At 45.8% G+C, this 13193-nt stretch overlaps 1 protein-coding gene across 1 annotated transcript; it reads left to right on the plus strand.

Annotated features, from left to right (window-relative positions):
* The first annotated feature begins 2381 nt into the window (after positions 1 to 2381).
* On the plus strand, positions 2382 to 12918 carry LOC118086065 (uncharacterized). Its single transcript, XM_088672966.1, has 4 exons — positions 2382 to 2913; positions 7635 to 8069; positions 11137 to 11196; positions 12750 to 12918. Exons 1-4 carry the CDS (start codon positions 2769 to 2771, stop codon positions 12872 to 12874), a joined length of 765 nt encoding a protein of 254 aa, XP_088529092.1. The 5' UTR covers positions 2382 to 2768; the 3' UTR covers positions 12875 to 12918.
* Positions 12919 to 13193: the final 275 nt, after the last annotated feature.

Consider the following 13193-nt stretch of genomic DNA (forward strand, 5'->3'; position numbering starts at 1 on the left):
TTCAAGAGACACACATAATGTTAAGTCTCGACCTCCAGACGCCCACAGGTTTCAACGTCCAAATCAGTCAGCTGTGAGTGTTCACTTGTTGACCCTATGCTGACACATAATTAGGAAACGTAAAAGGGTGCTAATTCACAAAAAGCTGGGAGATGAATTTATTTCCTCAGATGTGGTTAAAAAGAGAGGTGTAATTATTTACGTAAATCCAGAACAGGTATTTAAAGATGACGAGGGAAGAATAATGTCAAAACAGATTAAAAAGAAAAAAGAAAAGATAATCGTAGTTGGAATATATGTGCCAAACAACAAAAAAGCAGAATTTTATCAAAAGTTGGAGAATAAACTATTGGAATATAGTGATGAAAAGATTATACTAATGGGAGACTTAAACGGTGTTACCCCATTAGAGATGGATAGGATAGCGAGGGAAACAGAGAGTAATGAAGGAAGATTACCTTTGACTTTTTTGCAGTTAGTGGAAAATCTAGACCTCCAAGATGTATGGAGGGTCAAAAATCCAAATGGAAAGCAATTTACTCACCACTCAGAAGCTAAAAATTCAGCAGGGAGCATAGATGCAATATGGGTAAGAAAAGAATTATTATTAAGGAGCAAGCAGAAATTCACTCTAAAATGGTATCAGACCATAACCCAACCATATTAGAAATGAAAAAAGGAAGGAAAATAGCAAGAAGATGGAGGATTAATGAATCCATCCTAAATGATGAGAAAATTATAGAAAAAGCAAAGACAACTTTAAGAGAATATTTTGAAAATAACTTAAATCAGGGAACAGACATCAATACATTTTGGGACGCAGGAAAAGCGGCAATGCAAGATTTCTTTAACCAACAAAACATAATTCAAAGGAAATAAAGACAGGAAACAAACTAGAGAACCTTTTGAAAGAGATAAGAAAAAAACGAAAAAAAATTGGCTAAAAACCCGAAGAAAGAAATACCCCAAAAGAATATTAAAACATTACAAATGCAACTTTCCATGATTCTAAATTATGAAATAGAACAAAAGATAAAATATTTAAGACAAAAAAAATGAGTTTGACAACAAGCCAGGAAGACTATTAGCGTAGTAGCAATTAAAGAAAAAACAAAAGGAGAGAGTGATAGAAGAGGGGAAAATAATAGTAGATCCTGACTGCCAGGCAGATGACTCTTTTGGAAGGAGAGCAGGCAATGGTGCAAAACTCCGTGGAAATATTTTTGTGGGTGGACGTTATTTCTGACCATTCAACATTGTTCTGATTGGTACCTGATGGATTAAACTCACTCCTTAACATCATCTGAATCTCTTGCTATTGGTTTTTATATATATTTATATAAATTCATAACATTGTAAATTTAAAATAACAGTCCAGTAAGGGGGGGGGATGACAAAAAAGGGGGGGAAATGTACCAAGTCTAAAGTCCCAAGTCTAATTTAAAGGGTTCCTCATATAAAATACATTCTCAAGAGACTACAGAATGAATTAGATGTTCCAACAGAACTGACGTGACACAAAGAGAATACAAAATGAAGGTTGTGAATACCACCAAATGAAGCCATGTTTCACTGGGACTTTTCCACTCCTATTTGACATATAAACGTAATCTGACTCTCTTGTAATCATTTACCTGTACAGGAATTCAGAGAATGGTTTGTAACCTTCAGCCAAGTATTCTGGGGTGTGTACTTTATTTTTTTACTGCTTTTGTTTCTGTCAGATTGCATTTTTCCTATGAAATTCAAATTGTTTCCAACACAATAGCTGTATTACAATGGTTAACTTAATAGGTAGAGTGATCTCTTGAGTACAAAAACAAAGGCGGCTTTGATTTTAAGATTATGCCACTGTTTTTCTCCCCACTCGATCAGTCCCGGAGACTACTAACTGAAATGAGCGGCATTTAAGTCAAGTCATGTCCATTCATTTCAGTCAGTCTGGCTCTGAGTGGGTCTGAAGTTGAATGCAACACCCAATAAAAAAACATTATTTCCCCTGGTTCCATTTCGGAATGCCGTGAGTGATCTACTTCTGTATCAACACTCCTCCCACACGCGAAAAAAAAACCCAAAACCCATAGCTGCCAAGTTATCCCTTTTTTTAAGGGAAATTCCATTATGCTGAATAGGCTTCCTCGCGAGAAAAGGGAAAACTTGGCAGCTATGCCAAAACCTGCAGGACGATAATCCGGTTGCACTTTTCCTTCACCTGCCTATGACAAACTTAGTTGGTCTCTTCTTGAAGCTACAAACATGAGTTTGACCAAACTGCGGGAGGCAGTGCAAGACAGGAGTGCCTGGCGTGCTCTGGTCCATGGGGTCACGAAGAGTCGGACACGACTAAACGACTAAACAACAACAAAGGTGCTACTGGAAGGATTTTTTATCATTATTTTGTTTCATCCACGCCACCGTGAGCTCCTTGCAGGAAAAGTCGGTTATAAATGCAATAAGTGATGAAATAAATCTATAAATGCAGCAATCTATAAATTAAATAAATAAATCTACATATGCAATAATCGATCGATCAAATCTATACATGAAATCAAATAAAATAAATAAACAAAAGGAATGCGAAAATAAATAAATAAGTAAGCGACAGCACGTGCAAACGAACCCGGAAGTGGCTCAACTGCCAACTTCCATCTCCCCTGGCCATTGGCCCTGCCCGACGGGGCTAACGGGAGATGTAATTTAACCACTCCCTCTTAGCCCAACGCCCCCATGCGCATGCGCGAGAAGGCGGAACGAGCTGATCCGCCTGGATGACGTCACGTCCCGACGCGGTATTTTTTTTCCCGGCGGGCTCCTATGCACGCGTAGAGGACACTCTCGGGAACGGCGCCGGTGGCATGGAGCGGGCTCTTCTCTTCTCGCTGCTCTTAACAGCCGCCACCGCTTTGGACGCACGTGAGCACAACCCGCGCACGCGCGCGGGGAGCCCCTTTCTAGTTTGGGCAGGAATTCCGGCGCACGTGGGGGGCTCAACTCAGGTCACGCCCACTTCCACCGCCGGCGCCGATTGGCCAGGCGCTACTGGGCTCACGGAAAGGCGACGATTGGACGCTTGCTTCCACATGGGGGCCCGCCCCTCCCCCTGTGGCCACGCCCTTGCCTCGCGGCTCTTTTATTGGTTGCGCCTAACGGTCAGGGGTCCCTTTACCTTTAACGGCGGAATAGTGGGTGGGGCCTCTTTCCGGTTGTCATGGAGACGGGGCTTTACCTTCAGGCTGAGGAGAGAAATAAACAATAATAAACCGTATTTGTTATTAAGACATAGGAATTATAATTCTAGAATTTTGGGTCACGTGTTATGTGTTTATATCCCACCCTCCCTCCAAGGAGCCCAGGGCAACTTTTCCTGCTTCTGCCCCATTTTTTGTTTCCCCCCCCTCACAACAACCCTGTGAGGTAGGCTACATAAAACTAATAAAGCCCAAAAAGGGCACCAGTCAGTTTCATGGATGAACGGACAACAGAAATCCCACCTTAAGAGGCCTATCCAACTTAAGTTCTACCCAGAGGAGAACTTAATGGTCACACGTCAATATTTTCCATTAATTTCAGCGAGAGTAGGACTGAAGCTGGATGCATCCCTAAACATTAACCATTAAGCTATACAGGCAGACATTGGGCACATCCACATCGTACATCTTATAGCACATGGCTCCCCCCCCCAAAAAAAATTACCCTGGGAACTGTAGTTCACCTTTTTCAAGGTGCTGGGAATTGTAGTTCACACGTTTCAGAGCTACTAGGGAAACTGTAGTTCACCCGTTTCGGAGTTACTACAGATCTTGAGATTATTTGGGTTGAAGCTGCGTCCTTCAAATGCTGGTTGAGGAAATTTGCAGCCAGTCTTTTTAATTTAATGAATGCAATTATCCCTCATGGGAGAGGTCAAGGCCGAATAAAGGATTCCTCTCCCCACTCTTGGCACGACTGATTAGGCATAGCGAGAACAACTTGGCTCAAGGTCACTCAGCAAGTTTCATGACCCAAGTGTGGATTTGAACCCGGGCCTTACGTCTCCTTAGACTAGGTCCTGTGTTACACCTGCTCAGAGCGGGTCCATTGTAGCTGAAATTATTGTAATTCGAAGGGACCCCGAGGGGCATCTAGTCCAACCCACTGCAATGCAGGAATCCAAGTTAGTTATGCCTAGCAGTGGGTCTACTCTGTCTGGGTACAACCCGCCTGACAAGACCTATCCCAACCCTCAGTGTATTCATACATAGATAAGGGTGGGCCAGTGCTGGCTTCCGGTTCAGCGCCAGCGCCGATCGGCGGGGTCCCGTCTCGTCTCCGAGACGGCCCGTCTCTGCTAGGAGTGGGGAGGGCAGCGAGAGCGACGCTGCGCCCCTTAGAACCTCGGGAAGAGCGTCCCGGGGGCGATTTTGCTCGGCAGAGCCCCAATCCGGACTCCCCAACTCTCCGGCAAGCTCTAATAAGAGCTCCGGAGCGAGGAGGGTAGAAGTCGCGGGGGCCATCTTGAGCGACAACGTTACCCTAGCGGAGAGAAGCTTCAAGCCGAAGGCGGAGAGCACTGGATTCTTCTGAAAAAAACGATTGGAAATAAGAGTGTAAGTAATCTCACGATTTGGATTATAAAATAATTTGGATTTGGGAGAGAGGGGAAAAAAGAGGAAGCCACCCCCCCCACCGGCAACTTAAGAGACAGTAAATAGAAACCCGAAGCCGTAAATAGAAGATTTCAATTTAAAAGGTTCCCTCAAAGGCATCAAAGAGGATCTCCCCTAGATGCAGGGTAAAAGGGGAGAAAGATTGTGGTTGTGAATACCCTGCAGAAAGAGGTTAAGATCAAGAAAGACCTCTCTTTTCCCCGGGAGCCGGCAGCCCAGACAACCCAGTGAGCTGATCAGGATCTATAAGTGGAATTTTATTTTTATTTCTATTTTTGGACTTTTTGGAAATCCTTTTTTTGGTTTATATGCTTTTGAAATGTGAGTTTGAACTTTATTTTTAATAAGACTCGGAGAATGCAGCCAGCTTGTTAAAATGGAGTCGAGAAAATAAACTGTGACCATTTTCCACCCCATGTGACAAGTTTTGACCTTGACAGGATTGAACTATGTCAACAAAAAGGTATTTGCCTGAGTTCCAGCGGACTGTTTTGACCTTAATGTGGGAAGTAAGAATAGAACTATGTCAAGAGGAGACACAACAGCAAGAGTTAAAGCAACAATTCCAGATGGTGATGGCAGAATATGATTTCTTAGAGGATGAAGCTATTGAAACTGAGGAAGACGAGTGTGAGAATGACAGTGATAGTGACAGTGATTTGGAGGATTTTGACAATGATGGGGACTGTGATTTGGAACGAAAAGATGAAAATGAGGACCGTGACAATATAATACAAAATGAAGCTCACCACGAAAAAAAAGATGATTTTACTCTACAAAAAGTCAGGTGGAGTGCCCCTCCTTTGAGGGGGGTACGATTGGATTTACTGGAACTCCAGAATGCCCACAGGGAAGAGGAAAAAAATAAGCAGAGAAGAGAAGAAACTCAGGGGTGCTGTATGGAGGCCTGGATGGCAAAAAACTGTAAAAAGGGGGTGGGGTGAAGGGAAAGTGAAGTTGTGATTAATAGGATGGATTACTAGGATTAAAACTGGACTGCTGACTACGGAACTTGCTGGATTGGGGGGTTGTAGCCGGAAATCGGGGATGAAAGGTTAGATTGGGAATAGTTATAGTTTTAAAAGTGAATCGATTTTGGAAAAAGGTGAAAATATGGAGGCTTATAGAGGGGGTAAAAATTAGGCACGGGAAGAAAAAATGGGAGTTTGATTTTTCAGTGATTTGGATATTAGGTGAAAATGATAATAGCTAAGGTTTAAAGTAGTATAAGGTATAAAGGTAATTATCTTATAGAATAAGAAACTGTTGAAGAGGATAAAAAAGGGATGAAAACCGGGGAAGGGGGGAGGTTGGGGAAGCCCACAAAATATGGTTTATCAATTATGAATGGAAAAAAGATTATTTTTGTTTTGCTTTGTTTTTCCTTTTTTGTCTTTTTTTTTTCTTTCTCTTTTTCTTCTTTTTTTATTTTTTATTTTTTGGTATGAGAATAGATGGTTGGATGGATGACTTCCTGCGTACTGCCCTGGTTTCCTGGAGCTCTCTGGTGGCAGGGGGGGGCTTTGGGGGCAGGGGAGGGGGAGGGGGACAGAAATCCAACCATAAAATGGACCATCTCTGACTGTTCACCTGCGTGGGATACTTCTGTGGCAGGGGAGGTCCCATGGAGGGGGGTGGGAAGAAGGTGGAAAAGGTGTTTATGTATGTACCGTTTTTTTTGTAATTTGTAAAATCAATAAAAATTATGTTTAAAAAAAAAAGGGTGGGCCAGTGCTTGCTTTAGATCTCCTGACCCTTCCCTGTTTATTGGCATCGTTTACTGATATTTTTTTCCTGCCAAAAAAATTACAGTACTTGGCACTTAAACCACAATCTTGCTATTTCTTCATTCCTGTGATATTTCAGAGCTTATTTTTATTATTGTGCAGCTAAAGCCCTCTATTCAAACCCAGTTCCAATAAAAATCCCACCCAGGGATACCGAATATATAACCTTTATTATGCTCAACCAAAAAACACCCCCGCTGCTCCTATTATGAACGATTGTGCAGCCAAAGTCCTCTGTTAAAATCCTGTTGCAATAAGAAAATTCCAACAAGGGGCGCTGGAAAAAATAATCCTAATTGTACCCAGAAGAAAAACCACCCACTGCAGTTGAAACTTGTCCAGTTTTAATAACATGTGATGCTTTTCTTTGCCCATAAAATTAAGCCGTGATTAGGAGGTCCAGATACTGGTAACACGAGAACAGGGCCTTTTCAGTGGTGGCTCCCCATTTGTGGACCTCTCTCCCCAGGGAGGCTCCCCTGGTGCCATCATTACATAACTTTAGGCTTTAAGCGAAAAAAATTCTTTTTTGCCAGGCATTTGGCTCTTAATTATCTGTCGCCTCAATTGGGTGAAATATTTACCTTTTAGATCAGGCATCCCCAAACTGTGGCCCTCCAGATGTTTTGGCCTACAACTCCCATGATCCCTAGCTAACAGGGCCAGTGGTCGGGGAGGATGGGAATTGTAGTCCAAAACATCTGGAGGGCCGAAGTTTGGGGATGTCTGTTTTAGATTTTTCTGTGTGTGTGTGTGTGTGTGTTTTCCCCACTTTTATGCCAGCTTCAAGGTACGTTCATTTGTATGTCGTAAGTCACTTCGGGTTACCTTGGTGTTAAAAAAAAGTGACCAATACATTTATTTATTTATTCATTTAATTCATAAAAACTTGCACACCACTTGATAGTTTAAAGAAAGGATTGCAAAAAAGAAAAGATCGGGAAGGATTTACGATACATTAAAACATAACAAGAAGTTTAAAATGCTAAAGCAGATTGAAATGCGCACCAGCTTTTCTAAGTGGCTGAACTAAACAAGAATGTTCTTAGCGGGCGCTGAGAAAAATACAGTGATCTCAAGCAGGCTTTTGAGCGTTGCTCTGATGTTCTTGACCATCCTCTTGTGTGTTTGTTTGTTTGTTTGTTTGTGTGTGTGTGTGTGTGTGTGTGTGTGTGTGTGTGTCTCTCCCTTCACAATTCAGAACATTTCCTTTGCACCCTCGGGAGTTTCCGGTGCGAGGACGACGGGCAGGTTCCACTGTGCCAGCGGTGCGACAAGAAGCGGGACTGCGGCGATGGCAGCGACGAGAGAGGCTGTCGAGCTGGCAATGTCTCGTGCGGACCCCGCGGGAGGCGGTGCGGCAGTGACGGCCCTTGCCTGCCCTTAGAGAGGATCTGTGACGGCCACAGCGATTGCCCGGACAATTCCGATGAGTCCTTAGATTCCTGCGGTCATTGGGTAGACACGACTTCGCCAGCCTGCCCGAAGGACGAGTTTCGATGTGAACCGGGGGCAGAGTGCTTCCCCCTGGCGTTTGTGTGCGATGGCCATTTTGATTGTCCGGACGAGAGGGATGAACGAGGCTGCCTTCTGGACTTCCCCGTGGTTTCGATAACACCACCGGCCACTCAGACAGGTAAATGTGTGCAGCAATTTGCTTTAGGGGGCAAACTGGTTTCCTGGCAACCATCTCTACCGTACCCCCCCTTTAGCTGACTCAGAATGCATTTGGTTCCTCCCCTTTGTCTCTGCTTGCTTCATGTTAAAAGGGTTTTTTAAATATAAAGTTGTCCTTGACTCCCCCATACCACCCCAAATTATTTGGAATGTAGAGGAACAGGACGTCCCTATTTTCACGGGAGAAACATTGGAGGGGATGGAATAGGACGTCCCTATTTTGACAGGAAAAATGTTGGAGGGGATGGAATAAGAAGCGGACATGGAGCAATGGATTCAGACTACAAGAAAGAAGATTCCACCTAAACATTAGAAAGAACTTCCTGACAGTAAGAGCTGTTCGGCAGTGGAATTTGCTACCAAGGAGTGTGGTGGAGTCTCCTTCTTTGGAGGTCTTTAAGCAGAGGCTTGACAGCCATATGTCAAGAATGCTTTGATGGTGTTTCCTGCTCGGCAGGGGGTTGGACTGGATGGCCCTTGTGGTCTCTTCCAGCTCTACGATTCTATGATTCTATGAATAGGACGTCCCTATTTTCATGGGAGAAACGTTGGAGGGGATGGAATAGGACGTCCCTATTTTCACAGGAGAAATGTTGAAGGGTATGCAGACGCACTGTCACGCGGGTGGAGCAGGCCCTGGGTGTTGCTGGCGCATGAGCTCAGAGCTGCAGGTGCGAATGGTGCTTGGAGTAGCCCAGCTGCTGCAGGCGAGGCCTTCCAAAACGTGATGACAAGCCGGCCAGCTCACGCAGTGGCCCTTGGCCAAATCAAACCTTCTTTCCGCCTGATGTTCTCTCTCGGGTCCCCTTTGACACAATCTAGGCCCCACCCTGCTGTGGCAGGTGGAGGGGCTCTGCGTCGGGTGGGGGCAACGGAAATAAATCAAGTAAATTAAAAAACCCCACTTAACTAAAAGGAGAACTAATCAGAAAAATTGACATAGAAACTCTCGCCGAGATCACTTGGGTGATGTTGTGGCTCAGTCCAGCCACGGAACTGGCAAACCGAACTGAGCATTGTGATTTGCTGTTACTTTTATTGATTACAGATTGGCAGTTCTTTGTATTGTGGTTGAACTGTTTAATTATTATCTGGCTGGTTTTAATTTTACCGTTTACTATTACAGTGGTCCCTTGATTCTCAAACTCATCAAAATCCACACCTGAACAGTTGGTTTCACTGCTAGAGTGAATATGATAACAGTGGTACCTTGGTTCTCAAATTTAATCCATTCCGGGAGTCCGTTCAACTCCCGAAACGGTTCGAAAACCAAGGCGCGGCTTCTGATTGGCAGCCTGGCAATCCACTGGGAACAGCTTGACCTCCTGCTGTTCTTTCTAAACCAGCCTGAGGGCCGCTTTACCTTCCAAGGGCCACATGCCAATGGTGGGTGGGGCTAGATGTTAATGTGGGTGGAGCAACAAAAAGTGGGCGCTTCCCTTGTACAGTGGCCGGCTTCTGCAGATGGGCTCCCTCTGTCCTCCATCCAGGCTAGGCTTGTCACTGTTCCAGCCCAGCAAAAACACCAGAGGAGAGCTCAAAGCAGGGCCAGGAAGGGGTTTGGCTGGGAAAGGGCTGTGCCTTGGGGAGGTTCCCCAAGGTCTGCATTTGACCCCTGAGGTTTTTTTCTACCCCTGCTGCAAACAAAGAGAAGCGTCACATCCTGAAGTCTGGTTTCTAAAAGCATGCAGCAGTCAGGGATCGCCCAGCTTCTAGGATTCCAGAGAGAGAAGGAATTGTGCTTTTCTTTTCTTTAAGCATTGCTGCGATGTAGATGTTGGAACAGCCCTGCCGTTCACAAAGCAGCTTTCTTTGCAAAGATAGTTCAGTTGGCAAAGCACGAGACTCTTAATCTCAGCGTCATGGGTTCGACACCCACGTTGGGGGTCGACCAGAACACCCTACAATTGTGTGATTCTATTTGGAGTACATTTGAGGATCCCATTCCCAACGTTGCCCCTGAGGTAGGCTAGACGGAGAGACTAGCCAGAGGTTGTCCAATGGGCTTCATAGCTTCATGGGCATTTGAACTCTGGTCTCCCAGGTCCTAGTTGAACACTCTAACCAGTACACAGTGCCAACTCTACTTTGAGTATGACTTCGTTGCATGCGTCCCAATTAAAAAACAAACCATACGGTTCTTGAATCTCATCGGAGTCTACGGCTAAAGATTCCAATACATGGACAACTTGATAGGATTGATAGAACAATCTTCAGATAACTGAAGGGCTGTCACATGGAATATGGGAATCGGAGATTCTTTAGCTGAGATTCCTGCATTGCAGGGGATTGGAATAGATAAGGGGTCGGCAAACTAAGGCCCGTGGGCCAGATTAGGCCCAATTGCCTTCAGGATCCGGCCCGCAGACTGTCCGTGGATCAGCGTGGGGATTCTGTTTGTTTGGGCTGCGGCATTTCCCCCCTGCGCCATTCCATTCCCCCCCACACACACACCCCGTGGGGGCGCCTCCTCCCTCCCTCCTCCTGGCTTCTCCCCACCCTGCCTAGAGGAGGAAGGGAGCTGGCTGAGCACCATTTTAAGAAAGCCCCTCTCTGGAGCCAGCCCTTTCGCGCCACTCATCTTCCCTCCGCCACTGCCGCCCTGGTGCTCCTGTGGGCCAGAGAGCGGAGCAGACAAGCTCGCTCTGCCTACCCTTGAGAAGCAGCAGCAGCGGTGGTGGTGATGGCGGTGGCAGCCCCTGGGAAGGTAAGGGGCTGGGTGGTGGGGAGGAGGACTACTTGCCCGTCTCACCTCTTCTTCCAGCTCCCCCCCCCCCTAGTGCCACTTCTCCGGCCTGACACAAGGTCTGAGGGACAGCTAAAAAATTTTGCTGACCCCTGGAATAGATGATGCTTAAGGTCCCTTCCAACTCCTATGATTTTATGAAAAATAATATGAGAAGCTTAGAAGTTGGAGGGTCCCATTTAAACCCCGTCTTGCAACATGAGACTCAATCTTATTTTTAAAAATTAACACTGCATATTGTGTTTTTCCCCTCCTTCTCCTTCTTGCCTGCATTTCTAAGATGGCGTGCCTGTACCCGGAAATGCGATGCCTGCAGATTTAGTGGTTCTTTCCATCGTTGGTGAGTCGTGATGGCAAAAGCATTCTTCCATCTGCCTGGTGTTTAATAGTGAGCCATTTCTTATTGAAACCTAACCCAGCCAGATTTGGCCCACCAGGCCATTTCCCCAAAAGCACGTCCGCCAGCCTTGCACTTGCAGGATGCTGGCTGCTGCAGGAAACAGGATTGAACCCCTGCAGCATCAGCCCCACCCATCTGTCAACTTTCACCAATCCTTATCAATATTTGGCCTGCAGAGCCAAATACTGTATTTCTCCGTGTATAAGACGCCCCCATGTATAAGACACCCTCCTATTTTTGGGGACTCCAAATTAAGAAAACACCCTTCATCGCTCCCCATGTATAAGATGAGCCCTATATAAGATGAACCTAGTCCTATACACGTGCCAAAGGTCCTGCTCTGTGCCAAAGGTGGCTAACTGTTTTTGACTTGGTGGGGCGGGTGTCATCTCCATCATTGACTAATCCTCTTGGGGCCAATTTGCTAGCACCCTGCATATTCAGACACTCAGAGCAGTACATGTGAAAAGGATCTAGGAGTCCTGGTAGACCACAAACTTGACATGAGTCAACAGTGTGATGCAGCAGCTCAAAAAGCCAATGCAATTCTGGGCTGCATCAATAGGAGTATAGCATCTAGATAAAGGGAAGTAATAGTACCACTGTATTCTGCTCTGGTCAGACCTCACCTGGAGTACTGTGTCCAGTTCTGGGCACCACAGTTCAAGAAGGATACTGACAAGCTGGAAGGTGTCTAGAAGAGGGCAACCAAAATGGTCAAAGGCCTGGAAACGATGCCTTATGAGGAACGTCTTAGGGATCTGGGTATGTTTAGCCTGGAGAAGAGAAGGTTAAGGGGTGATATGATAGTCATGTTCAAATATATAAAAGGATGTCATATAGAGGAGGGAGAAAGGTTGTTTTCTGCTGCTCCAGAGGAGCGGACACGGAGCAATGGATTCAAACTACAAGAAAGAAGATTCCACCTAAACATTTGGAAGAACTTCCTGACAGTAAGAGCTGTTCGGCAGTGGAATTTGCTGCCAAGGAGTCTTCTTCTTTGGAGGTCTTTAAGCAGAGGCTTGACGGCCATATGTCAGGAATGCTTTGATGGTGTTTCCTGCTTGGCAGGGGGTTGGACTGGATGGCCCTTATGGTCTCTTCCAACTCTATGATTCTATGATTCATTTGCACACATACCGGATGCACACCCACAGAGCGGAAACTGTGTGTCCTGTTTCGGGCAGGAAGAACAGCCATTCAAATATTTTATTAGCCTAGATTTTACCTGCACATGAAGCCATACCTTGGCTGTGGTGATACAGCGGCCTTTCCGGGGGGTGGGGTGGGTGGGAGCTGTTAAAGGGAGTGGGGTGCATCTGGTTGCTTTGCCCCGTCCTTACCGATGCTGTGCACATCCAAACACAGAAAACTGGACTGGACTGGGGTGGGGGACAGTTGGTCCACTGGGGAAGGCTGCCATTTGCAACTGCTGCAGTTGCACCTGGCGCCGAAGCCAGGAGTTTCATCCCTCTCTCTCCTTTATTCTGTAGCATTCCTGGTTGTCGTGGTGGCTGCTGTTTTTGCTTCCGTCTGGAGCCGTGCAAAAGCGAGACGTCTGGCAAGCTTCAAGTGGGATCACGGGGCGGAGCAGCTGATGGCAAAACAGCAGCCTTGAGAGACTCCTTCCTTCGAGGTACACCTGAGTTACACATTTGACTCATTTTTTTTCACTTTCTCTTCACCTGCAGGCCAGTGCCCTTATTAAACCTGCTTCTTCCTAGAAGCCTCTTCCCACCTCAGTCAGTAGAGCAGGAGACTCTTAATCTCAGGGTCATGGGTTTGAGCCCACGTTGGACAACAGATTTTTTGCATTGCAGGCGGGGTTGGACCTGTTGTTCCTCGTGGCCCCTTCCAACTCTACAGTTCTAAGATTCTAACTCTGTTGCCTTCGCCCAGAGTCGAAATTCAGACTGTAAGCTGTTTAAGATGGTTCC

Source organism: Zootoca vivipara, chromosome 6 (genome assembly GCF_965207765.1).
Source record: "Zootoca vivipara chromosome 6, rZooViv2.hap1.1, whole genome shotgun sequence".
In the NCBI taxonomy this organism is placed as follows: Eukaryota; Metazoa; Chordata; class Lepidosauria; order Squamata; family Lacertidae; genus Zootoca; species Zootoca vivipara.

Bases quoted from the DNA above. Each gene is read 5' to 3' on its own strand.
- LOC118086065 (XM_088672966.1), top strand. From the start codon at position 2,769: ATGACGTCACGTCCCGACGCGGTATTTTTTTTCCCGGCGGGCTCCTAT. The intron at 2,914-7,634 runs GTGAGCACAACC...TTCACAATTCAG, and splicing joins CGCCACCGCTTTGGACGCAC to AACATTTCCTTTGCACCCTC. The intron at 8,070-11,136 runs GTAAATGTGTGC...TGCATTTCTAAG, and splicing joins ACCACCGGCCACTCAGACAG to ATGGCGTGCCTGTACCCGGA.